General features: G+C 47.7%; 2 protein-coding genes across 2 annotated transcripts; one reads left to right on the forward strand and one right to left on the reverse strand.

Moving 5' to 3' along the window:
* The first annotated feature begins 16,226 nt into the window (after positions 1 to 16,226).
* Guca2b (guanylate cyclase activator 2B) lies at positions 16,227 to 18,135 on the forward strand. Its single transcript, XM_048351033.1, has 3 exons — positions 16,227 to 16,323; positions 17,225 to 17,411; positions 18,023 to 18,135. Exons 1-3 carry the CDS (start codon positions 16,231 to 16,233, stop codon positions 18,079 to 18,081), a joined length of 339 nt encoding a protein of 112 aa, XP_048206990.1. The 5' UTR covers positions 16,227 to 16,230; the 3' UTR covers positions 18,082 to 18,135.
* Positions 18,136 to 23,377: 5,242 nt separating this feature from the next.
* Positions 23,378 to 25,004, reverse strand: Guca2a (guanylate cyclase activator 2A). The gene is made up of 3 exons (XM_048351034.1): positions 24,930 to 25,004; positions 23,814 to 24,021; positions 23,378 to 23,442 (listed from the first exon to the last, which is right to left on the reverse strand). Exons 1-3 carry the CDS (start codon positions 25,002 to 25,004, stop codon positions 23,378 to 23,380), a joined length of 348 nt encoding a protein of 115 aa, XP_048206991.1.
* Positions 25,005 to 26,034: the final 1,030 nt, after the last annotated feature.

A 26,034-nucleotide genomic window follows, 5' to 3' on the forward strand; every position in this document is an offset into this window, starting at 1 on the left:
TCTGTGAGATCTCAAAAGGATGGCCAAAGAAACCCATTTCTGGCATGTATTCCAGACCTTATTGGCTTTGACAAAAGCAAAAAGTGATGTTACAAATATTAATTGTTTTGTCCTGCCAAGTGGCTTGATCAAAACACTAATTCAGGGAGTCTGTGGAATGCACACCCGCACACCCAAGCTGATTGACGGCCCAGCACCAATCTGTGTTTTCTTCCATTCTTTTTTAAAAACTAAAATGACCTTTATTAGGTGACATTACCAGTATTGTTGCCCTAAGTTATTATACATATGGCAACATGTTACCTTTAGATAGGTGTGTTGTGGGAAACTCAAATCGGAACACCAAAGTTTTGCATGAAGCGAGATTTTCACTAGCATGCCTACACGAACTCAGTGGACTAATGTCCAAAAAGCTGAGTCCCTAGAACAATGGTGAGTTGCCTTAAGAACGCCAGCAAGCAGGTTACAGAAGCAAAAGCCCTTCCCATATAGTGTCAGTGGTGGCCCTGTTGGCGGCCTCCTCTCTGGTGCTCCATGAGTCCCCTTCAATCTTTGTTCCCATGAATTTCAGTTTCCTACTCATCTTTCCCCACTACAGAACAGAGTAATCACAGCTAGAAAAGCCCCTCATGTCGCAAGACAACTGTAAATTTCAGAGAGTTTGTTCTTTGTCACTCACCCTTGCTACTACATTTCCCCCCTTGATACTCAGCATCATCATCTTGATTTAGGGGTTTGTATTTCCATAATATCATAACATGGGTGGCTGTTTTTCTCTCCATTGGAGCCCCAATGATAGTTCCAACAGACGTTATCACTAGGATAGGAGAACTAGGCAGAGCAATACCAGACATGTTCCCAAGGTGAGTATTATTGCCTATTAGGGTTTTTAGACCATTAGAGAGAAAACCAACCACCAAACGGATGACTGGGGGTCCATCTCTTCAAAGTCTGGGCAGGTACATGAACACACTTCTTCATCCTGTCTGTGATGATTTTGATCACTGTTCCTTCATCATCTGTTTGTAGTCAACAGTTACTTACTCTCTCTGTTACTTGGCCAGTATGCCAAGGCTTTTGCAGTTTCCTTGGCTATAATCTCAACTACCACCTAGAGCCAAATAATATCGTTGAGCATATAAATTGGGTTATAATAGCCCCAGGACCCATTTTCTGCCTAGGTGCCAGGACCATACGGAATGATTCACTTGAGAAGTCATTCATCATACTACTAGTTTTGAATTTGTAAAACACCCCATTTTTTGTCTACTCAGTTTTCCTTCTTAGCTATGCCTGAGGGACAGCTCCAAGAGGAGGGGGAGAAGTAGGGGAGTGAAGCATGAGGAGTAGGAGAGACAAAAGGTGGGAAGGAGGAAAGGGGGAATGGAAGCATGCAGGGGACTGGTCACAGGGACTGGTGCAGGGGAGGGATAGTGAAGCATGTGGGGGAATCATGTAAAGGTGGAGCCTGGCAGATCTCATGCAAAGGACCTGAGCAGGGCCTAAAGGCCTTAGGGAGAGGTCCTGCCAGCTGAGAGTGGCCTTTGGGATGAAGTGCAGGCCTTTAAAAGCAGCAGGATAGGAGTGGGATCTGAGGCATCCATTGGAGCAGCAGACAGGCTTAGGGACAATGCTTGAAGATGGTGCTAGGCTGCTGCCAAGCACATACAACACAGCCAAGACAAGAGGCCCCAAGAGGGTATAGATGGGATTTTATTTATCACTAACTCTCTCCCACAAAGAACAAGAATTCATGTGCTTGTAAAGACCCAGACAGGAGCCAAGACACACAGGGCCTTCATCACCTTTCTTTCGTCTGCAAAAGTCCTGCTGCATTTAATTGCTCTATTGATTGCCCTTAACCAAGCTATGCACCCAAAGAGACTCTGTCACACCTTGCTCAATATCCCAGCAGTGAGCTGGGGCTCACAATGAATACCTAAAGAAAAAGAAATTGAATTCCTGACATCACAGTACCAGCTAGGCTGAGACTTAAACCCAGGTGTGCACACTCTCCCCACCTCACCCCCAGAATGCAGCCTCCTCCAAAACAAGCTATGTTTATTTCACACTAAACAGGTGTCCCCACAAAAACAGCAGAAGGATGGACAAGAGTTGATCAGAAAGCTTGGAGTAGAGTGGCCTGGCCCCAGAGCCAACTGTGACAACAGCGAGAGATGATTCTCTGCACATCGCATTGATGTGTTAGCTACCTTGGAAAAATAACAATATACTCTTGGTGCAGGTGAGTCACCCCTGTAATCCTAGATACTCAGGATGCTGAGATCTTAAGATTGCGGTTCAAAGCCAGCCTGGGCAGGAAAGTCTGGGAAACTCTTATCTCCAACTAACTGCCAAAAAGCAAAATGTAGAGCTGTGGTTCAAGTGGAGAGTTCTGGTTTGGAGTTTAAAAAAAAAAAAAGTAAGGGACAGCACCCAGGCCCTGAATTCAACATCAGTACCAGCACAGAAGAAAGAAAGGAACAAAGAGAGGGAGGAAGGGAGAGAAGGAAATGGGCAGGGAAAGAAGAAAGGGAAGGAGGAAGACAGGAGGAAGGCAAGGAAGGGGGGAAGGAAGCAGAAGGAGATGATGATGATGATAATGTTGATGATGATGACATTAGACATGGAAGCTGAAAGATATACTAATGTCACTCATGATTGTAAAAGGCATCATCCTTTTCATTGATGATTCCTTGTTCCCTTTCTTCACTAATAAGCTTGTTATTGTAACTTCGCTGGAAGATGCTTTTCAATTTGCTTTTGTCTTTTTATTTATTTATTTATTTTGGTTTGAGTTTTTTTGTTTGTTTTTGCAGTGGGGGTAGGGGAGTGCTGGTCCTGAGGCTTGAACTCAAGGCCTGGGAATTATTCCTGATATGTGTTACTCAAAGCTAGTGCTCTACCACTTTGGTCACAGCTCTACTTCCAGCTTTTTGTTGATTCACTGGAGATAGGAGTCTCATGAACTTTCTTGCCCAGGCTGGCCTCATACCACAATCCTCAGATCTAAGCCTCCTGAGTAGCTAAGATGACAGGCATGAGCCACTGGCACTTGGCAAACATGCTAACTTTTAAAAGATATAATTAAAAATTTCACCTATCCGACTAGGCAGGTTTTATGGGGGTTTACATGGTCTGTTTTCACTGTATCAGGTGAAAAGGGAACATTGGTCATTATTGTACCTAAACTTAAACACAGTTCAAACAATCATTATGAAAAATAACTAAAAATATTTCTTGGCTATGGTACACATTTGTGAAACACACACATATGAAAACAAGTTCATGCACAAATGCCCTGAGCTTTTTTGCTCAAGGCTAGTGCTCTGCCACTTGACCTAACAACTCTACTTCCGGTGTTTAGTTGGAAATAAGAGTCTCATGGACTTTTCCTGCACAGGCTTAGAACTGAGATCCTCGGATTTCAGTCTCCCAAGTAAGTAGGACACAAGTGTAAGCCATTAGCACCTGGCCCAGTTGCTTTTATTATTAAAAGCCTAGACAACTGCTAGAACAATAAAGGATACATTCAGCATCAAGCAATTCTCAACACCACAAAAGGAAAACCAAAACCAACCAAAATAAAAAAGAAAGCAGAGTAAGGACTCAGCCCACATATGTGTCCCACATACATTAAATGTCCTCCAAACTATGGTCTACAACTCTGGAAAGTGCAGAGCTACCATCCTCCATAAGTCAACAAAACCAAACACAGAGGCTGGAAGAATGGATTGGTGTCATCCACCATGTGAAAGAAATCTACATGAATGACTCCTCATCTTTTTCTACCTTCCACCCCAATAGATTCCATCTCTCAGCTCCAATGGGGGCCCCTTTCCCATCCATTAAAGAATGTAGAGGTTAAAAACAGAATTTTTCTCTGGTCCACCTCACTGCTGGCCTAGAAGAGCTCTTCTAACACTGAAACCTGTCATGCCTGGGCTGGAACTCAAAGCTTTCTAGAAATGTGAAAAGCATGACATTGCTTAACTTTGTGGTTTCCCTTTTACCTCAGCTGCCTGGAGGCAAGGTGGTTGGGAGTGGGGGTATATATATGCAGGACATTCCCAAACCAGGTCCAAGGAACCGGATCCCTTAGCAATCCATTTCATCTCTTATGCTTTTTATTCAGATAATACTGAGGCAAATGTTTGTTTATGTATTTCTTTGTTTATTTTGGCAGTACTGAGGTTTGAACTCAGGCCTTAGGCTTGCCAGGCAAGACTCTGCCACTTGAGCCAAGTATTTTTTTCTTTTTCCAGCAGCACTCTGTTTTAAATAAAAGGATAGATTTCCAAAACTGCTCTAAAATAATAGCATTCAAAAACAAATCACTAGATTAATAAATATGCAGATTCTTTTATTTGTTTTTCTTAATTTTACCTTTTTTATCTTAAAGTAAATTTAGACTTAAGGAACATTTGCAAAAATTGTGCCAACAATTTACATTAACCCTTCACTCAGCTTTTCCTACTTTAACAATTTGTGTATCTATAATACAATGATCAAAACCAGAAATTTTACATTGTTATAGCTCTATTAAAGAATTCTAGTTTACTTGAATTTCTTCAAATTCAAAATTACTCATTACTCAGTTTTCTTTCTTTTATTTTTATTTTTATTAAAAGGTGATATACAGAGAAGTTACAGTTATATAAGTCAGGTAATGAATTTATTTCCCTTTGGACAATATCACTTTCTTCCTTCCTTCTTTCTTCCTTCCTTCCTTCCTTCCTTCCTTCCTTCCTTTCTTTCTTTTTTCTTTCTTTCTTTCTTTCTCTTTTTCTTCCTCTCTCTCTCTCTCTCTCTCTCTCTCTCTCTCTCTCTCTCTCTCTCTCTCTCTCTCTCTCTTTCTTTTGTCAGTCCTGGGGCTTGAACTCAGGGCCTGGGCTCTGTTCCTGAACCTCTCTATGCTCAAGGCTAGTGCTCTACCACTTGAGCCACAGCATCACATCTAGCTTTTTCTGTTTATGTGGTACTGAGAAATTGAACCCAGGGCTTCATGCATGCTAGGCAAGCACTCTACCACTAAGCCATATTCTCAGCCCTATTTCTTTCTTTAATTCTTTTTAAAATATGCCAGTCCCAAGCTGGGTGCTGGTGGCTCATGCCTGTAATCCTAGCTCTCAGGAAGCTGAGACCTGAGGATCATGGTTCAAAGCCAGCCAGGGCAGAAAAGTCCATAAGGCTCTTATCTCCAATAAAGTACTCATAAAAAGCCAGAAGTGGCATTGCGGCTCAAGTGGTAGAGCACTAGCCTTGAGCATAGTGAGGCTCAGGGACATGAGCCAGACCCTGAGTTCAAGCCCCAGATCCAGCAAAAAAAAAAGAAAGAAAGAAAGAAAGGGAAGGAAGGAAGGAAGGAAGGAAGGAAGGAAGGAAGGAAGGAAGGAAGGAAGGAAGGAAGGAGAAGAGAAGAGAAGAGAAGAGAAGAGAAGAGAAGAGAAGAGAAGAGAAGAGAAGAAAAGAAGAAAGAGAGAAATGCTAGTCCCAAAATTACTATGACTTGATATCAATTCCTGAATTCAGTCAGGAAAATAAATTTAATGACTAAAGTTCCCCTCAATTATCTCCCCTCTTAATATTTGTTCACTGTAAAATGTGATTTAGGTTTTAGCCATAGAGGTAAGCTAAGCTATTTTAATACCTTTTTTTTCTGAAAGGCAAAAGAAACAGGAAAACTTTAAAATAAGACCAGATGAAAGGACTCTAAATCAAAAATACTTGAAACGGGACTGTAAGCAAGAGCTGAAAAGATCTGCAGGCTGTCCTTTAGGCAATTCTGTAATCATTTATACCAGGCGTGTACAGTCAAGCATAGCTTCACAGGCTACTTTTCTTTACATATTTAATATAAATTCACTCCTAGATGCAGGAGTTAGTATCTGTTCTGTCAAAGTGGTTGCTTGACAAAGCACTGCCATTTTAAGGGTAACCATCTCCCAGAAGCTATTTTAGTGAAGCCACATCCTGTTATAAACATTGTTTTGCTAGGGGCTGGAGGCATGGCTCAATCTCCAGTCACGTTTGTCCCAGGTGCACAAGACATGGGCTTACTGCAAAGACAGTCATCTCTGGGGCTGGGCAGTGGTAGCATGAGTCACTGGAATCCTCTCCTCAGGAGGCTGAGATTTAAGATCCAGGTTCGAAACCAGGCTGAGCAAGAAAGTCCACAAGACTCTGATCACCAACTAGCCATCTAAAAGCCAGAAGTGGAGCTGTGGCTCAACTGATTGATAGAGCACCAGCCTTGAGCAAGAAAGCTAAGGGATAGCTCCCAAGCCCTTAGTTCAAGCCCCAGGACCAAGACTGGTCACATTACAAGTCCCTGGGCTCCAGCCCTCTTCCCAAGGCTTGGTGAGATGTGCCCCTCCCCTGCAGACTCTACTCTACCACCCGCCACAAAATAGCAGTCACAGAGCTTCACTTGGGGCCTGTGTGAGAGGCAAAGGAAGGGATCCCAGCAAGCTCTGCCCACCTCCCTCTCAGCACCATGTCCCCTCCCCGAGCCAGGCCTCTGGAAAGCAGCAGGTCCCCTCGTCAAAATTCTCTCCAAAAAGCTGAGATATGCAGTGAATGCCAGCAGTCCCCACCCCCACCCCTAGGAGGAGGAGGGCACAATTATAGAAAATTCTGCTTACAGTTCAGATTCAATATTTGGAAGGGATAATCCTGAAATAAGAGATGGCTTGATTTCTCTCCCAAGCCTGTGAATGGTTCATTAGCTCCTATTTGACATTTGATGATTGTGTCTGATTAGCTTTATTGTGAAGTTGGACTCTAAGAAGTCCCCAAGTCAGAGCAATCAAGTTTCACAATGATTCCAACTGCAAATTTGGCATAAATGACAGCTGGGCCTTAGCCATCAGGAATACTGGAACCCTAGCCTGCCTGGCAGGCACATGGGGCCTGACTCAGCAGACAGGATTTCTTCAGTGGCTGAGGGGGAGAAGGGTTAGACAAAGAATCCCAGCCTTGAGCATCAGCAAAGATGTTGCAGGTCCCAGTGATAGCTGGGCTTGCCTGTTTCTAAAGAATGGAAGACGGAGGCTGTGAACCTCACTGTGGATGTTTGGGGGACTCATGTACCAAAAACAGTCCTAATAGTGCTAGCAGATGTTGGATTCCATGCTGGGTACCCCCAAGGGGAATAGGGATGGGCTGAACTGACTTCTGAATGTATCAGAAGTAGGAGAGTACCCCAGGCCTGAGGAGGAGTCTTCCTGACAGACCCCCCTCACCTCCTGAAAGGGGGGGGTGCCTCCTCCAGTGGCCACCACCTCCTTAGCATCCCTTCTGGCAGCACCTGTGTGACCCTTGTGGTCCTCATCTCTACATCTGCCATGCCACATTGCCCTCACCTGTCCCCCTCAACCACAGGTCATTTGCAGGCAGACTGTCGAGCAATTCTGAGCCTAGCACAGACCTGGAACCCAATATATTGTTTGCTGGTGCAATAAATTGAACCTCCATGCATTATTGCAATTATTTATTGCAGCTGCTGGTGGTAGAGCTATACCAAACCACATCTATATTGTGTCTTTGAGAAATACACAGACAGAAGCCCTGGCAGGAATGCTCTTGTCACCTCTGCCATTTGGTAGGAGGTGGAAATATTGGTTGAAGTGGACGGAAGACGTGCCACCTGACAGAGCACATGGCACCATTCACAGTGACATCCTCCCTCTGCCTGGACACCCAAGACCCAATTTCAGTGCCAGGTGCCACCGTGATCTGAGCTCTCTTGTCCTGTCTGCCCCATCTCGGCTTTGCTCATCTGACCCTTCGCCTCCCAGAGAGCACAGGGCGATTCTTCCATTCACCCACCCATTTCTTCCGCGATCTCTCCAACAAGGATCACTATTGACAGCTTTCATGGTTGCATTGGAAGGGTGACTGGGGGAACAGATGTGGGGCCTGACAAGCTTTCCACTTCTGCTCAACTCAGGACAGGTGGCTGCTCACCCCCATTAACTCTCAAGGTTAACTTTCCTCAACAAAGTAATCGTCCCCTGCCTGCAGTGCTCCCTGGTGATCAGCAGGGGGCAGCCTTGACACATTTCTGCTTATTAATTACCCAACCCAAAAGCATTGGAGCTGAGGAAAACACCGAGAAACCTGAAAGGGTATAGAAGTGAAAACAAGGGGAGAAAAGGAGAGGAGGGGAGGAGAGGGGAAGGAGAGGGGAAGGAAAAGGGGAGGGAGCGAAAGTTACCTATAAAACAAAACCAATACAATAGATCACTAGCCTGGAAAAATGAGTTGAAAAGAAAAAGACGGAATGAGTTTCAATGTAATTGCTAATGTCAGGTTCTGAGTTTCCTGGTGGCCAGAGAAAAAATAGAGTCATTGGGGATATGGCCTAGTGGCAAGAGTGCCTGCCTCGGATACACGAGGCCCTAGGTTCGATTCCCCAGCACCACATATACAGAAAACGGCCAGAAGCGGCGCTGTGGCTCAAGTGGCAGAGTGCTAGCCTTGAGCGGGAAGAAGCCAGGGACAGTGCTCAGGCCCTGAGTCCAAGGCCCAGGACTGGCAAAAAAAAAATAGAGTCATTTATTAGGTTACCCACCTGTTCAAAAGAAAGACAACATTTTATTTGCGAGGCTACTGGAAACTGTACACCACACACAGCTCCCCCTGCAGGGTCTTCCATGTCAACTTTGTTCATGTGTTGGACCGGGTCCTCTGATCTTTCTTTCAAATGATCACCTCTCTGTTTTGCCCTTTGATTTCAAGTGATTGCTGTGTGCCCTGGTTCCACTTTCAGTCTCATCTTCTCTTGAGCACATTCTTGTGAGTCCTTCATTCAAAACATTAGATATGCTGCCAGGCACTAGTGGCTCACACCTATAATCCTAGCTACTCAGGAGGCTAAGATCTGAGGGTGGAGGTTCGAAGCCAGCCCAGGCAGAAAAGTCCGTAAGACTCTCATCTCTAATACACTGCTCAGAAAAGGCCAGAAGTGGTGTTGTGGCTCAAGTGGTAGACTGCTAGCCTTGAGCACAAAGAAGCTCAGGGACAGCACCCAGGCCTTGAGCTCAAGCCCCCAGGACTGGCAACACAAACACACACACACACACACACACACACGTATGTATGTACATATATACATATACATACATATATACATATATGTATATACACAAACATATACACACATATATGTTGTGGCAGGAGGACAGTATGGCAAGCTAACAGCCTAAGATAAATTCAATTTCCAAGAGAAGAAATGACAGAGACTATAGGCAATATCACCTTCAGCAGATTGGAAACTGTAGTTAAATAGACTTCTTGAGCCACATCCCAACTTCCTGGCTTTTTTACTAATGGAACAGTCTCTTGGATTTGTCTGCTGGAACTTGCTTCACACTGAAACCTCAGCTCTCATCCTCTTGAAGAGCTAGGATTACAGGCATAAGTTACCGATACCAAGCCTGATGTTTTCTTTTGTAGTTGCAGTTCAACAAGCTGTTCTAGGCAGCTGTTGGGTTGTCAGTTTCTCTGTCTGTGCCAAGGTGGTTGTGGGTCAGCATATACAATCCTTTCTAGGAATACACTGTCATAACAGGATGTAGGTAAGGTTCTGCTTATGTGTAGAAAAACAGTCTCTACAGAACAATGTAGAGCGGGCTCCTGCGGGCAGGATGGAGTCCTGTACCACATGGAGTAGGTTGGGCTAATTTGAGTTAGGGACTTTCCACTCCCTGTTCTTGGACCTGATCCCATAGGTGCCCCAGTGACCTTGATACTGGCAAGCCCCGGAGTAATCTACAACTTCTCTTTACTCGAGCCAAGCACAACCTTTGGCCCAAGGGAGCACATTCTCATTCCTGAACGCTTCCTTTTTGTCCCCCCCCCCCCCCCGCAACTTGGGCCCCATGCGGATCTTCACCTACTGCTCCTTCACCACTCGCCTTGCTGGACCTCCCCCTGGGCCTCAGCTCTCACCATGCCATCACTCACACCTCAGTCCAGACTCAGGACTCCAGGAAGCAGATCTTCCCTGATGACAGCATTCACGTCTATGGCCCCTGTCTCCACGCAGATGCCCGAGGGGCAGCCCAGACTGAACATGTGAAAACCAACTCCTCACACCCCAACTGCCCTGCTTGTTTCTGTGCTCATCTCCAGCAGTGGCTGCTCCACTCGACCTGGGGCAGCCTCAGCCTCAGTGTGGCCCTGACTGAGTGCCTCTCTTCATTCAATCTTGACAGCCTGGAACAGCCTGTGGGCTCAGGCTTCAAGACCTCTGGAGAACTTTCCACCCCAGCCCCCTCCCCAGGGAACTGGAACGCAATGCACAACTGGCCCTCAGTAAACATTTGTTGATTAAACTACCATTCTTATGATTATCTGGATGAGGGGGCGAGCTCAGGAACTTGACTTACTAGGCAGATATTCTATCATATAAGCCACACACCCAGCCCTTTTCATTTTTTGCTGTTTTTCTAATAGAGTCCTGAATTTATGCCTGGACTGGCCTGAATCACAATTCTTCTGTTTACACTGGAATGACAAGTACATACCATTACACTCAGCTTTTTCCCTTCAGTTAAGATCTAACAACTCTTTACCCAGGCTGACCTTGACCTGTGATTCTTTAGATCTCTATCTCCTAAACAGCTAGGGTTATACACATAAGCCACCATACCCAGCATTACTTTTTTGCTTTTGTTTCTTTTTTTTTTTTTTTTTTGGAGGTAGAGTCTTGCGATGTGGCAAGACTGGCTTTGAACTCAAGATCCCCCTGCCTCAGCCCCCATCCTAGTGCTGGGGTTATAGGTATGTATCTCCTCGCATGGCTTGATGGTTACTGAATGCTCTGGGGGCCTTTATGCACACATGACATACAAAAATTAATCTCTCAAAATTATTTCACAACTATGGAAATTGTTGTAGGGAGTACAGCTGACTCCATCTTGATCAGGGAAATATGGTAGCAATTGTTAAAATGAAGTTAAATATTAGGTCAACCTGACCACAAAATTCTGCTTCTGTTAATGGCTTGCTTAACTTGTTTGTTGCTTGCTCTACCCCCTGCGTCAACCTCCTACAACTGTGCTACGCTTTTACCTTTATAAGCCCCAGCTCAAAGACTGTTAGGGGTCGCAGTTTCAGCTCCTGAGTCTGTGCTGCGTTCCTGGCCGGTCAGTTCATTTTTGCTTCCCCAATAAATCCATCTTTTTGCTTGAGACTGTCTCTGAGTGGTGGACTCCCGTAACAGAAATGATTAACACAGACTCTGTGAATATCCAGAACATTCCAGGAAATGGTAAGTAGACAAGAACCACACCAACAAGGAAAACTGCCCAAGACTGAACTCTAATGTTGGTGAAACAAACACTTAGATCCTATCCACTACTCCCATTTATCAAGTAGTGGATGAATGAGATGTACCAGATATTTTTGGGGAGAGCAAAGCAGGCAAGTTTCACAGTAGAAAGATGCAAGAAATGAAATATATGTAGGTACACACACACACAGCATGTGACAAGAAAGCTAGTTCTGGAATATGAAGCAGCAGGAAGTTCTCTGAGGTCAGAGGACTTGGAAAGATCCCTAGGAGGAAGCAGCAATTTGGATGGAGCGAGGGATGACTTCTATCATAACAGGAGAGAAGCATCAAGACCCCCAAGGGACTAATCCTTGGCATGTCTGTGGAAACACCACGAAAGCCAGAGGGGCTGAAACCCAGAGAGCTGAGGGCAAAGGTTTTGGAATTGAGGTCAAAGATGGAAAGGAATGCCTGCAGGACCTGTGGGCGGTAAGACTAAGAGGTAAGAAGCCATTAGTAGCTTGGGAGAAAAATGACTTGTAGATTAGAACAGAGAGACGTGATGTGCCTTGGGTTTCGATTGGCTCATTCTGACGGCTACTTGGAGAAAGGCCTGCAAAGGGTGAGAGGGAGAAAGGGAAATTGGTGTGGATGCTGGAGATGGCCCGGTTGTTCAGTCAAATACCTTATGTGGCCATGAAAATAGCTTTTTACACATGACTAGCATGCCTAATCAGTAGGGTTCAAGTAAGGCAGACTTCCCTGCATAGTGTGTGGGAGGACCTCATCCAGTTGAAGGTCTTACGAGCAAAGACTAAGGTTTGCTAAAGGAGCATTCTACCTCAAGACTACAATGTAGAAACTCTCTAGGTGTCCCACCTGCTGCCCTGGCCTGCAGATTTCCAACTCAACACTATGCTTCATGTAGGATATTTAAGGTGAAGACTTCAATGATTAGGAGAGATAGTGTAAGGTGGAAATGGAGATTTGGTTACTTACAGATCCTGGGGTTACATGGAAGCCCCAGAGGCTACACACAGGGAGGCTAGGTTGCTCACAGAGCAGGAAGGAGGAAGATCATGGGTCAATGTCTTTATTGGGGCCAGGGTATAATCCAAACAAGTTTCCCACAGACATTGTGTTTTGGTGTTGTTGGAACCCAGGACCTCTGAAAAGCACTTTACCACTTGAGCCATTTTGTTTTGGAGCTAAGGTCTTATGAACTATCCAGGATGGCCCACAACTTGCAGTCCTCCTCTGCCTTCCAAGGAGCTGTGATTACAGGTGTGCGCTACCACATCTAAGATTTTAGTTAATGTGCTTGAAGCAAGCCGGCACAAGTTAGTTCCAGGAGGTCACATTGTGACAAAATGGTTACTGTGACACTTTCTGTATCATCTATACAAGAGAGGAGTGGATAGGACAATCAAGCAGGCCGTATTTAGACACCTCATAGGGAGAGGTTACATGATGTAGGTATCTGGATTCATTACTTGGGCAGTGTTAAGGTTGATGCAGCCCTGCCTCTGATGTAAGAAAGTCCAACATGAATTTAAAATCCATGTGAAGGCAACATAAGATGCTATACATTCATTACAGATGGCAATATCAACTCTTACCTGAACTTCCAGCCTGTCCATCAGCCTTACAGATTTTGGAGGTGATAACATGCCAGCTAGTTAGTTCCTCCAAGTCAATCTAGACCAAAAGAGTGGCAGGTTGATGGATAACTGATAAGTTGCTGGACAGGTAGGTTAGATGGATGGATAGATAGATAGACAGAGAGACAGACAGACAGAGAGGAGAAAGCTCTGGAGAACTCTTTGGAGTCTAGGCCATCACAGCCATCCATCTCATTGATGGTGAAAGTCTGAGCCATGATGGAGGGGGTGGTACATGGCTGGTTGGAATGCAGACATGTTTTGGAAGCGGAGCCCACTGATTCCACTAGTGAACTGAAGTCGGCACATAAAGAGCTGCAACCAGAATGACTGATTCCCAGAGCCCCGCAGAGGCCAAGTGTAACATCTGCTCCCACCCTGGGGGTGAGAAGCTCCCAGCCTGGCCTGACAGCCCCTCCCCACCCACAAGTGTTAGTAAAGAAGGAAGTCACCAGATAGTACTCGTGATGTGACGTCAGTGGGCTAGAGGGGTGCAGCCTGGCTCTGCACTGTGACCAGGCTGGTTTTGATGGATGGTGGGTCATTCATATGAGATTAGAGGGAGAGGGGTTGGTCATAATAACTTGAGTCTTGTCAGGCCATTGAGGAAGTCACACCTCATTCCCAGGGGAAGGCTGATGCAGGAGGGGCCCCTGGCTGGAAGAGCCAGATTGCAGAGAAGGGGTGGAAACCATAACCACTGGCTCCAAACCCCTCAGGCTTGCTCCTTGTCCTTCCACCTGGGGTCTGTGGGCTGAGTTTTTTTCTGGTACAGAGAGCAGAAGTATGAGCCACAACTGGCCTCATGACAGCTTCCAGCACTGGAGACCATCAGTCACCTTCCTGCAAAGACTGAGTCAATACCACCTGCCCGAGGCCACAGAGGTAGTCAGATCCAGCACTGAACAGAATGGCAGCGAGGCCAGCCTGAGCGGCCTGGGGGTTAGGGCTCTCACAAGGCTGAGGTGTAGGGGAAGGGACAGGGCTTGTCTGAGAGTCCCACAGGCAAGGAAGCCTCCCTGGGCTGCAGGTCCTTTGGGGCTATGCTGGGGAATTGCTCAGTCTGGAAATGGAATTGCCACACCCTGGACATGGACTGAGTTGCTCAGATCTTCCTCCTGCCTCCATCACGAGGCTGTTCATTGAGCTTTCACTTCACTGGTGAACAAACAAAGGCCCAGACAAGTCTGTCATGTGTTCAAGGTCATGCAGCAGTGGCTGTGGGCACCGGGTGTGAACTGAGCTCTCCTCACATTTGGGAGCTGTGTCTTTTTCATGTAGCCATGCAGGCTGAGCAGAGGTGAGAGGTGTGAGTGGAAACCTAGCACCGGCCTCACTCCTACTCCTATACGGCTTCTCTGGGCCCTGGGGCTTCTCGCCCTTACCACAGAGCACACATTACCCCCATCCTGTGGGATGGAATGAGGTGGTGCCCACCCTAGAGCGTTGTTCCAGCTCATATAATTCAAGAGCTAGCCTAATCAGAGGGTTGCCACCAGGTTCCCCATGATAGGTATGCAAGAGTCTATCGATATCTTCAGGTCCAGAAAGTAAAGGGTGAAGATTGAGGAAACTCCAAAGTTCACTAGAACTTTCTTTCATCTCAGTGCTAGATAAGAGAGAAGAGAGAAGATGGCAGGAGTGGGGAGAGGGAGCAGAGGGGGAGTGGAGCGGGCCCTTCTAGCAGGTGCCTTGCACACGTGGGAACAAGAAATGGGAGCCGGCAGAGGAGGAGGAGATGGGTGCAATGCAGCAGGATGATATCTCAGTTGGAGCAGCCCCTCTGATGTCCAGCTAGGCCCTGGGGCTTCCACTCAACGTTATGCATGAGGTGCCTGCCACACACTCGTGTCTTTGCCTAGCAGTGTTGAGACCTGGCACAAACACCATTTGTAACCGCCTAGCTAGGCTGTGGTGATAGCACTTTGTAGACTTTGCTCTCTTCTCTCTGACCTGCCCCTCAACCCTGGAGGAGGTGTGCTTTGCATTGCCTAGTGAGCTGCTGTGCAATGAAGACCCCACTGAAGCTGTGCTCCCAAGAGCTGGGGAGGGAGGGGGCATTGGTCCCCCTGCAACCTTAGGCTGGGTATTCTGTGGAGAAGGAAAATTGTCCTGGTGTGTCATATCCAGTGAAACACGACTGTAGCAAAGCGAGAATGTGAACCCTCCCCTTTCCTGTTGGCTTCTGAAGACACGCAGAATAAATGGGTCACATGTAGTAAGATTACCTAAGCATGACTGGGAGATGAGAGGCAGAAGCCTGAAGCAAGATCTGCTCAGAGAGAAGGTCCTTCCAGGACCAGGGAGGATGGTTCATGCCTATAATCCCAGCTACTCAGAAGGTAGAGATTAGGATTACAGTCCCAGTCCAGCCTAGATGAAGAGTTAGAGAGACTATCTTAACAACAACAAAAATCTGGGTGTGGTGGCTTTTACCTGTCATCCTAGCTAAACAGGAAGGTGAAGATCGAGGTCTAGGCTGTCTAGACTTTATCTGAAAAATAACTAAAACCTAACAGAGCTGGAGGTATGGTTCAAGTAGTAAGAGCAGATGCCTAGCAACATAAGGCTCTTCGGGAAAATGGTAATCCCTTAGATTGGACTCAGGAGGGCAATGGTCTTGGGGAGTTGGTTCTTTAGAACTCTGCCATCAGCCTTCTGTCTATATCTTATATCTCACTTAAAAACAAAAACTACAGGTGACCTGGGCTAAAAACAGAGCAAATCATTTTTTTTTGCAAGTCCTGGGACTTGAACTCAGAGCCTGGGCACTGTCCCTGAGCTTCGTTTCCCCAAGGCAAGCACTCTACCACTTGAGCCACAGTGCCACTTCCAGCTTTTTCTATATATGTGGTGCTGAGGAATCGAACCCAGGGCTTCATGCATGCTAGGCAAGCACTCTACCACTAGGCCACATTCCCAGCAAGATATTTTACCTGGTGAGACTGCAAAATGCTCTCTCTGCTTTTTTACTCCTGGAGGAGTCGTGAAACAAAGGGAAAATAGAATGGTCCCAGCCCTTTGCGCTTGACAACTACTACTGTGTCCTAGAGTGCTGGCCTTCCTCCTCCTCCTCCTCCTCCTCCTCCTCCTCCTCCTCCTCCTCCTCCTCCTCCTCCTCCTCCCTCCTTCATGGGAACCATCTCTGGGATTGTCAGTAAGCCAGATTTCTGTCAGCCCCACCCAGCTGGCCAGTTAATGAATGACCCAGGCTCTGGAGCCTGGCCTATAAGGAGCTGCTGGCTGGGAAGCCAGGTGGACAGCGGCTGCAAGAACATGCAGGGAGCCATGGTGGTGAGCAGGACGGTGTCGGGATGCCTGTGGGCAGTGGCAGGGGTACTCCTGTTGCTGCTACAGAGTACACAGTCAGTCCACATCAAGGTGAGTCCCTCTGGCCAGCCCCTCCCCTTCTCCTGGAGAACCCTAGATCAGCTCACCAGTCACCGCTCACGCCAGCAAGTGGGTGAAGGCCCTGGTGATGGAGAGGATGAGAGAGATCTGCTGGGTATTCCGCTCTGCTCTCCAAGGCTGATGCTGGGCATAAGGATTAGGCTGTGGAACAACACGTGGGTCCTGCCTTGGAGAAGCCCCTTTCATGCTCCCATCTCTGTGCTTACCTACACATGGCAGAAGAATAATCTCAGAACAACTTCCCTGGCAGGGAATGGTGGAAAATGTTGCAGAATAAGCAAAAGAACTGGTTCCAGACAGAGGGCATAGTATATGGAAAGGCCCAGTGTCCTTCCTGAGGCCCAGAGGCAGGATGGAGCCATGGAAGAGGGCCTGCCCACTGTATGTCTGGATACTGTTGGCCTCCCCAAACTCAGTTTGTTGGAGGAAGCCCAGATAGGGCCCAGAGGTTTCATCCGAGTCTCCTATGGTGGGGGAGGGCAAAGGGGGTAGGGGTTCCAGGAATAAGTTGAGATTCAACCTGGCCTGCTTGGAGCTGCTGTCACCCCACCAGGTCAGTTCAAGGGCACAGCCCCTTGGCCTGTTGTGGGCATATTGGCAGAGAGCATGCGTGCATCACAGACACTAGTGCCTTGATCTGCAGGGCTCCGCTGCACACAAGGATGTCTCAGGAGCTCCTTACCATCTGTGGGTGGCCTAGGGGGTTGGTGGGAGGAGATGGATGCCCCTCTTTCCCCTCAGGTCATTCTTTCAGTGGCCTAGACAGGAAGGGTCCAGAGGACATGGGGTCCAGGACCCCTGGGTCCGTCCCATGGCAGTGCCTGCTTCCAGTCTAGGGCCTGACTGCTTCCATCTCCTCTGCTCCCTGCAGTACCAAGGCTTCCAGGTCCAGTTGGAATCGGTGAAGAAGCTGAGAGAGTTGGAGGAGCAGCAGGCACCCAGCCTCCACCTGCCAGTCCAGAGCCCCCTGCCTTCTGTATGCTACCATCCAGCTCTCCCCTTGGACCTCCTCCCCATTTGTGCCTCCCAGGAAGCTGACAGCATCTTCCAGGCCTTGAGTATGTGCTGCACCCAGCGGCTGTGGCGAGGGAGGTTTAGGAAGCCCATGGCTTTTCTCACCCCATAGTTGTTCTGGTTTGAGCACGACCATCAGACATGCCAGGAACCTCTTAAGCTGGGGAAATCTCTCAAAAACTTCACAGGCAGGAGGGGAACAGGTCCGTAAACAGACAGGGAGCCACAGAACACGTGGAACACAGGGCTCACTGCTGCCATCCAATGAGGCGAGGGCCAGAAAGGCCAGAAAGGGGAATTGACAGTCGAGGTGAGACTAGGTGATGTGACAGAGCCTAGAAGCAGAGTGTAGGCCTCCAACACACATTCTCTGAGCCCAGTGCAGGACCCTTTGTCTATGCCTCCAGAAGGACCTCCATTGATCTGTCCACATAGCACAGAGCTGGGGGTGAGGGTGCCCCATCCTCTCTAGGAAAGACAGTACCTGAGAGGTGAGCTATACCCTTCACTCTTGTGTCTAAATCTTCCTGCCCCCTACCTGTAAGGAAGACCCCAGGATCCCTCCTGGTCAGCCCCTCTGTGGCCTGGCCAGCAGCAAGCTGTGAGCATAGATGTCCCAGGCTCAGATTCCACTGACCATCTTTCTCCTACCCAGAAACCATCGCTTTCGATGACTGCGAGCTGTGTGTGAATATTGCCTGTACTGGCTGCTGAGATGACCCTGGGTGTCCTGCGCCCGCCTTGGATCCCCGCTCCTCAGACCCAGCCCATTGCCTGCACCGCCCTCCACCCCACCCATACACAGGCCAAGGCTCCTGGCCACCATGTTCATCACCAGCTCCCCGGGGTGGCGGGATCTGGGGCAAAGCAATGAGAAACAAGGTTGGAGTGGCCCCCAGACAGTCCTGTTCCAGAATAAAGCTTCCATCCAGAGTCAAGCGTCTGTTTGTCCATCTACAGGCACCATGGGCAGAGTACCTTGGGAAGCTGGGTGGGTTGAGAAGGAAGGCTGGAATTCCCCTGAAGTTCCCAAGATCTGGGGATCTGGTTCATTACACCCCAATTTTGTAGATGAGAGAGCTGGGGCTCTAGCAAGAGAATCATCCAAGACACAGAAAAATCCAGACTTGTGAGCTCCAGGACTGTTACGTAGCTTTTGGAGTCCACAGGGGGATGAGGGGCTGGGGGGGAGGGCAGGATGAGGGAATCCCCTGGTGCCTTTCCTTGGTGAACATCAGGACTGACTGCCCCCTCTCTTCGTGTTCCTCCTCTCTCCCTGAGCTCCTGCTGTGCCCTCGGCCTCCCCATTCTGGAGACATTCCATCCCTCCTTCTCTCCTGCCAGCCTTTCCGAACGCTTGCTATAGAGCCCAGGCGCTATTGACAGAGGAAACTCCCCAAGTCCTTATGACCACCTGACGAAGTCAATATTAATGGTTATTCTTAGCTCCTTTACAAATAAGGAGAATCCATAGAAGGGAGAAACACTTAGCCTGGACATTGAGCAAAGTAGTCAAGTGTGTTCTCCCAGGATGTCCAGACCAGAGTCCGTGTCCTATCGCCCCATCTCCGCCATTCTGTCAGTAGCCCTGAAGACAGGGCTCCGAGCAGCCATCCCATCCTTGCAGTAGCCTTCAGGCTTGGGGTTTCTGGGAGTACCATCTTTCCACAGAGCAGGCTCCTCCCCGGCCATCGTTCTGGGCAACCAGGATGAAGAGAGTGGGCTCAAGACGGGTTGCTCTCTAAAGCTCCTAGGGCACCGTGGCACCCTAGGCAGCTGCCTGGCCTGCCTGTCCAGTTAGGCTCACAGCCTTTCTCCTCCTCTCTCAAAGATGCTGGCTGGGACTCTGCCAGGCCTGTTGTAACTCTTTGGGCCGCTACTGCTCACTTTCTACCACTACTGTGGCCAGACTAGAGCTTTCTTCATGGCCCTGGGCCCCGGGCCCTGTAGGCACTCCATTCCAAAGGAACATCATAGCACTTCTCTGACAGGGATCCTTGCCCTGTGGGGGCTCCTCAGTGCCATCTCTCAAGCCTAACATGACCCCAAGCACCAACCTGAGTAATAGGATTACAGGCATAAGCCAGTGGTGCCTGGCTTTTTTCTTCTTTCTTGTCTCTCCATTTGTTCCCTGCCTCCAATTGCTACCTTCTACTCTGTCCATAGAAGTTAGATGGTTTTGGATTCTACCAATAGCCAGGCTCGTCTTCCTGCACCTGGCTTATTCGCTTAGCATAATGTCCTCCAAGTTCATCTGCTTGATCAGAGATGACAGGATTCCCCTCTTCTGAAGAGGAGAGTATTCTAGTGTGTAATTAAGGAGATATTCTTTAGTCCATGCCTTAGCTATTGTGAGTAATACTGCAATGAGCATGACAAGGAACTTATCTCTCAATACATTTCAGATCGTTTAGATGAATATCCACAGGTAGATTTGTTGGATCATATGGTAGGTCTAATTTTAATTAGAGGGAGGCTATCCATACTGTGTTCCATAATGGCTGCAGCTATTTACATTTCTACCAAAAGCATGAACAATCCCCTTTTCTCCACATCCTTGCTAATGTTTGTTATTCTTCTAAGAGCCATCTTAGAAGAGATGCAAAGGGACAAGTCACCATGGTTTTAATGTGTATTTTCCCAGTCATTACTGACCTTGAGTATCAAACACTTGTGGGTGTAGCAAAGAAGAAACTTCTCAGGCCCTTTGCCCACTTTACCACTGGATTGTTTTCATGCTACTGAGTTATCTGGGTACTTACATATTTTGAATATTAAACCTTCATCAGATGCATGGTCCACTAATATTTTCTCTCATCCTATAGGTTGTCTCTTTATTTTGCTGATTATTTCCTTAGTTGTACCAGTGCTTTTTAGTTTGATGCATTCCCCTTTATCTGTTTTTGTTACTTGTACTTTTGGGGTCACATTCAAGAAAAATTTGCCAGGACCCATGCCAGGAAATGTACTCTTATCTTTTTTTTCCCCTAATAGTTCTGTAGTTTCAGCTCTAGCATTCAATCCTTTAATCCATTTTGAGTTGAATTTTATATAAGGTTTTAATTTCATTCTTTTGCATGTAGATCCCCTATTTTCCTGTCACCATTTACTCAAGTCTATTCTTTTTTTTTTTTTTTTTGGCCAGTCCTGGGCCTTGGACTCAGGGCCTGAGCACTGTCCCTGGCTTCTTCCTGCTCAAGGCTAGCACTCTGCCACCTGAGCCACAGCGCCTCTTCTGGCCGTTTTCCATATATGTGGTGCTGGGGAATCGAACCGAGAGCTTCATGTGTAGGAGGCAAGCACTCTTGCCACTAGGCCATATTCCCAGCCCCTCAAGTCTATTCTTTCCATGTGTGATTTTTGTCATTTTTGAAGCATCATTTGTGAATTGTTTTCTGGCATCTCTATTCTGTTTCACATCTTGTAACTTTACTAGATTTATTAGTTCTAACAAGGATTTTTTGTGCAGTTTTTCTGTGTGTTCGTGTATAATCTGCCAGCAGACAATTTACCTTCTCTCTTTCTGTGTCAGATGCCTTTATTTTTCTTGACTAGTTGCTATGCCTAAGATTTTCTAGCACTATGTTGACCAGTGAGGTATCCTCACTTTATTCCTGATTTTAGAAGGAAAGCTCTCAGTGCTGCTATTTTAATTAAGTTATTATCATTACTATTATTATTACTACTACTATTAATATTTTGTGTGTGTGTAGTCAAAGCAGACAGATCAAGGTTACTAGAAAGTAAAAGGAAAGCAACAAGACAGACTTTCTGTGGCGAGGGGACACAGACCCGAGGCCCCCAGAACTATTATTTGCATCTGCTCTTTTGTTCTCAGTCTGACTAAAGGTTTGTCAATTTTGTTTATCTCTTAAAAATCCAGCTCTTACTTTTGCTGATCTCTCCCATTGTTTTTGTAGTCTTTGCTTCATCTGTTTCTGCTTCAGTCTTTCTTATTTCCTTCCTTCTCTTAATTTTGGCCATTCTTTATTCTTCTTTTTCTAGCTCTTTGAGGTATAATGTTAGCCTTGCTTGTTTTAGACTTTCTTTTTCCACGTCAGCATGTATGACTATAAACTCCCTCTTAGAACTGCTTTTTCAGTGTCTCATAAGTGTTGGTATAGTTGCTATGTTGTGTTGTTTATATGTCAATAAATACCTTTTAATTTTTCGTTGCATTTCTTCTCTGATCCACTAGTTGCCAGGATTAGTAGGATCTTAAGAATTTTTCCAGTATTACTGCAGTTCATTTTCACTGGACTCTATAGAGTACAACTCTTGTCATCTACATTTATCTGACCAGGAAACTGAGAAGTAGCCTCCTGGGAGTCACAAAACTTACAGCAGGCTGAGACAGGATTCATTGCCAGAGAGTATGGCTCAAGAGTTTAAGCATTAAATGATTCTACCCACCATATATCTCATCAAATCCCTCAACAGCCTCATTATTCTCGTTTCTGATCAGGATATCCAGTGTCAGAGAGGGGCGTGCCACTTGTGAGTCTTGGTCAGTCTCCAATCCGGTCCTGCCTCCCTCCCAGACTCTATACTGTCCCAGCTGAACTATCTCAGTGTCTCTAGGTGTGTTTCTCACATCCTCGCCTTCTGAAAGAGATCCATCCACTCCAACGCAAGTCCCAAATGGTATGGAAATTATACCTCTCCTTCTTCATCAAGTCTTCCCACACTTCAGACAGAAGAGTTCATTCTCTGAATTTCACAGGCTTCTTGAACGTCCAAGTGGCATTTTCCTTTTACTCCATTCCCCAAAACATACCCTGGCTCCTTCCTCTTTTCTTGTTCCCTTTACCTATGCCAACTGGCCTTGTTTCCATACCATACCTCTTCACTCTTGTCTGAACCATTCTCAGCCTGGCCCTTGATTCCCCCTTTCTTTAGTTAGTTTGTTTGTTTGTTAGCATGTATTGAATTCTGTTTATATTTGTGTCAGGCCCGAAATGGGATCTTTAAATGCATTGTTTCATCTGGTCCAGAGGTACATATTATTAGTGTTCTGATTTTACAGAGGAGACTGGGGCACCGAGAAGAACGGTGACTTCCATAACATCATATACTTTGTGGAAGGCCTGGAGTGAGAGCATGTAGTCCTAGCTCTCTTTTTGCTCTGTTATATCCTTATGTAATCATCTATCCCAGGGTGGAAAGACTTCCTCATGCACAGAAGCCATTACACTACAGGATGACAGAGCTAGCAAGGGGTATGGGCAATCACTATACCCAGAGAGCTCCAAAGACGGAGTACTAGAACATGATGAGCAGGTATCCAGGATGAGTGCCTTGAGGAAGAGCAATGAAATGAAGCCTTGAAGCTTGAGTAGTCTACCTGATCAAGAGTGAGGGGAAAAGTCACTGAACAGGGGAGCAGGAACAGGTGAGAAGTGAGGCTTGGGTTGACATCATGTCGGTGGGGTGAGGGGAGGATAAGAGGCAACCTTGACTGATGAGAAGAAGCTAGATTCTGTGTGCTTTGAAAACAAGAGCTTGAAACTGATCTCTCAGTGGATCAAGTGTCCAAACCAGACTCGATGGATTCCTGTGCTCACTGGTGGCTTGGTGACTTCAGTGAGCATGGCAGACTCCAGACATTGGGTCATGGTTTAGACAGGTCCCCTCTATTCCTGTGTGTTGTGGTAGCCCCAAGTGGGTGTGCTGTAAGATAAGGGGATTGGGGTCCTTCTACTTTGCACACTAAACCTTGAGTTTCCCAGAGCGGTATCTACAGTATTGGATGCTGCTGGCCTTAAGGATGAAGGAAGAAATGGAAGCAACACCGGGAGTATGTGAAGCTGGTTTATTGGCTAAGGGCTGGCACAGATCTTGGAAAGCTTGGGCCAGGTGCTTCACTTCCTCAGCTCCTTTCTGAGTTGCTCTCTCTTCACTTGTCCTCACTCCCAGCATGGTATATTGAAATACTAAGACTTGGAATATCGCAGGCTGCTTTTCCAGTAGAAGAAAGGGTTTCTTTGTGGGTTGGGGAAGAGGCAGAGACCTAGCATCCAGTACAGGCAGCATAGGCACAGATCTCACATGTGCCCGGGTCCTGAGCGATGGCCTCTAGACAGGAGAAATGAGGTCTGGTGAGAACCAACCAGCTTCCCATCTCCCAAAGCCTCTTGGCAACCAACCCTCAGGAAAATAAGGCTAGGCTGAGCTCTCTGGCTCAAACTAGCTCACAAAGACCACCGAAGCCAGCTAATCAGAGAGGAGCTTCTAACACAGCCAGGGAGACACGCAGGTAAGCTCAGTGGATGGAGTGCATGCTCCCAACCACTTCCTCCTTGGTGTCAAAATCTGAAGCAGTGTGCTGAACCCACCAATCAGAGCTAAGCTGCTCCTCTGAGCCACCCCAATCAGAGCATAGCTTTTCCTCAAGAGCACCAGTCAGAGAACTCCCTAGCACTGCCAGCAGAGAGAAGGCCACTCACCCAGTCTCCCCAGAATCTCTTCTGCATTAGGCTCCTTGCAGATGGGTTTGAGTGCTTCTGGAAAATCAGTGTAGCTGCAGAGCCTGGGAGTGACAGACTCCCTAAGCTTGGGTGAAAGCTTCCTGCGGCTGCCAAGCCTGGGCTCTGGGAGCTCCCCAAGGTCTTTAAGCTTCTTCACTGACTCCAGAGGAAAGGAGAAATCTCCATCCTGGAAGAGACGGTCAGAGCAGAGCATGAGGCCAGGCTGAGTGAGGCTGCCTACATTCCAGCATCCAGATCAGTATCTGTGCACGCAGTGAAAGATGCTGGGGGTGGGGCGGGGTCAGAGCTAGCACCTCTGACATTAAGCACCGTGAAGACCTTAGGTTCTACAGTGTCCCCTGCAGAATGGAGAAATGCATGATGCCGAGGCCAAGATCCAGGCACTGTAGCTCCACATGGCTTGCCCAGACTGTGTTCCACCCACATGAGTGCTATTTGGTTGAATGCTATGCCCTCACTATGCCCTCACTTCTAGCCTCTGGGTCAGTTTTTGTGTGAGAAGCAATGAAAGGCTTCCAGAGGCCTCTCCTAAAGGACAAGATCCATGCTGGGTGCCAGCCTGGGCTATGGGGGAGGGGGGGCGGAGGGGGCAGCCTTGCAAGGTAGATAGATATACACACATCCATCCAGACCTCCAGATGTCCATGTGATTCCTGGGAGCCAAAAGCTCATCCTGAGCACAGGTCTGAAGAGTAATACCCGAATTTGTACCCAGTTCCTTCAGACCATGTGCCCGTGGACTGTTGTGGAACCTTTCTGAGACTCTTTGCTCCTATTGTAAAATAGAACTAACAGCTATTCATCTCCAGCTCCCAGATTGCTGGCATGGGTGGGGGAGGGGGGCAGGATCTGGCACTGAAGAAAATGCCATTCTCTTTTCCCAACCGGTGTTTCTCTGCTGTCTGCCTGGATTCTCTCTCCTCCAGGTTTGGAGGGAAAGGTGTGTGTGGCTGGCAGGACTGAAAAGGGGACCCTGCCTGGAAGCTGAAGCTACCAACTGCCCCTCACACCCCAACCAAAAATGATGATCACTCTTGGGGAAGCGGGCTGGACCACATGGGAATGGGGACATACCTTCACGGTGACACTTCCTGCCAGGGTGGCCCAGGCCCCTAGGAGACACAGCGCAGAGAGCAGGCAGGCATTCATGGCAGCAATGCTCAGAGGAGAGGACTGGCCAGTGCTAGACATCAGGGGCAAACAACGGGGCTTTTAAAGAGGCCCGGGTTACTCAGTAACCTTGAGCTTGTCGGAGGCGCATCTGCTGCCTGTCAGGCCTCATCAGATAAGACCAAGGCCCCAGGAGATAAGAGATCAGCCGAGCCTGGCAGAGGCCTGCCCCGCCCTGGGCACCACTTTGAACCATAGCTGGGCTGGGCCAGCCCTGAAGACCCAACCCTGCACTTGAGGAAGGCCCAAACCTAGCCCAGGACAGTGACAACAGGGCAATCAGGTTGTGGGCAGGACAGGGCAGGGCACCCAGGCAGGAGTGGGGGAATTTCCTCTAGGGAGTGGGGGGACTGTCCTCTAAGGAGAACAGGCCGAGCAGCAGGCCATTTTGTGAAGAGAGTGGTTCAATGGAGCAGCCTAATGCAATGTAAGTCAGCCCAGGGGAAGGGAGTTTGGGTTAAGACTAAGCTCCAGGGGCTGGCAAAGTGCTCGCCTTGTATATATGAAGCCCTGGGTTCGATTCCTCAGTACCACATATATAGAAAAAGCCAGAAGTGGCACTGTGGCTCAAGTGATAGAGTGCTAGCCTTGAGCAAAAAGAAGACAGTGCTCAGGCCCTGAGTCCAAGCCCCAGGACTGGCAAAAAACGAAAAAAACAAAAGACTAAGCTCCAGACTACGGAGATTCCAGGTTGTGATTTTAGGAAGGAGTTCATTTTGGCCATTCCCTCAAATCCCATTCACTGTCCCATTTTAAGGTGTGTGACTGGGGCAATCATTTTCCTGTCCTGTCACCCAGGAAGCTCTCAGGAAAGGGTCCCTTTGTTTCCCTCCACAGGGGCTACTGCCACCGCTCTGAGAGCCACCAGGCTGTCTGAGCCATGCCCCATCTTGCACCAGCCCCTCCGTCCTGCAGCCTCAGGGGTGACAGGCCCTTCCACAGGCCTCCAGCTGGGATCACTAGTGGGCACTGGACCGCCCCACTTGGCACCAAGTGTGCCCAGGCACAG

The sequence above is a fragment of the Perognathus longimembris genome, chromosome 7, assembly GCF_023159225.1.
Source record: "Perognathus longimembris pacificus isolate PPM17 chromosome 7, ASM2315922v1, whole genome shotgun sequence".
Taxonomy (NCBI): Eukaryota; Metazoa; Chordata; class Mammalia; order Rodentia; family Heteromyidae; genus Perognathus; species Perognathus longimembris.

What these genes read in the sequence shown, in the direction of transcription:
- Guca2a (XM_048351034.1), bottom strand. Translation starts at nt 25,004, where the DNA reads ATGAATGCCTGCCTGCTCTCTGCGCTGTGTCTCCTAGGGGCCTGGGCC. An exon ending in CAGGAAGTGTCACCGTGAAG is followed by an intron (nt 24,022 to 24,929) that starts GTATGTCCCCAT and finishes CGTCTCTTCCAG; the next exon opens with GATGGAGATTTCTCCTTTCC. An exon ending in AGAGATTCTGGGGAGACTGG is followed by an intron (nt 23,443 to 23,813) that starts GTGAGTGGCCTT and finishes TCTCCTGTCTAG; the next exon opens with AGGCCATCGCTCAGGACCCG.
- Guca2b (XM_048351033.1), top strand. Translation starts at nt 16,231, where the DNA reads ATGGTGGTGAGCAGGACGGTGTCGGGATGCCTGTGGGCAGTGGCAGGG. An exon ending in CACAGTCAGTCCACATCAAG is followed by an intron (nt 16,324 to 17,224) that starts GTGAGTCCCTCT and finishes TGCTCCCTGCAG; the next exon opens with TACCAAGGCTTCCAGGTCCA. An exon ending in CAGCATCTTCCAGGCCTTGA is followed by an intron (nt 17,412 to 18,022) that starts GTATGTGCTGCA and finishes TCTCCTACCCAG; the next exon opens with AAACCATCGCTTTCGATGAC.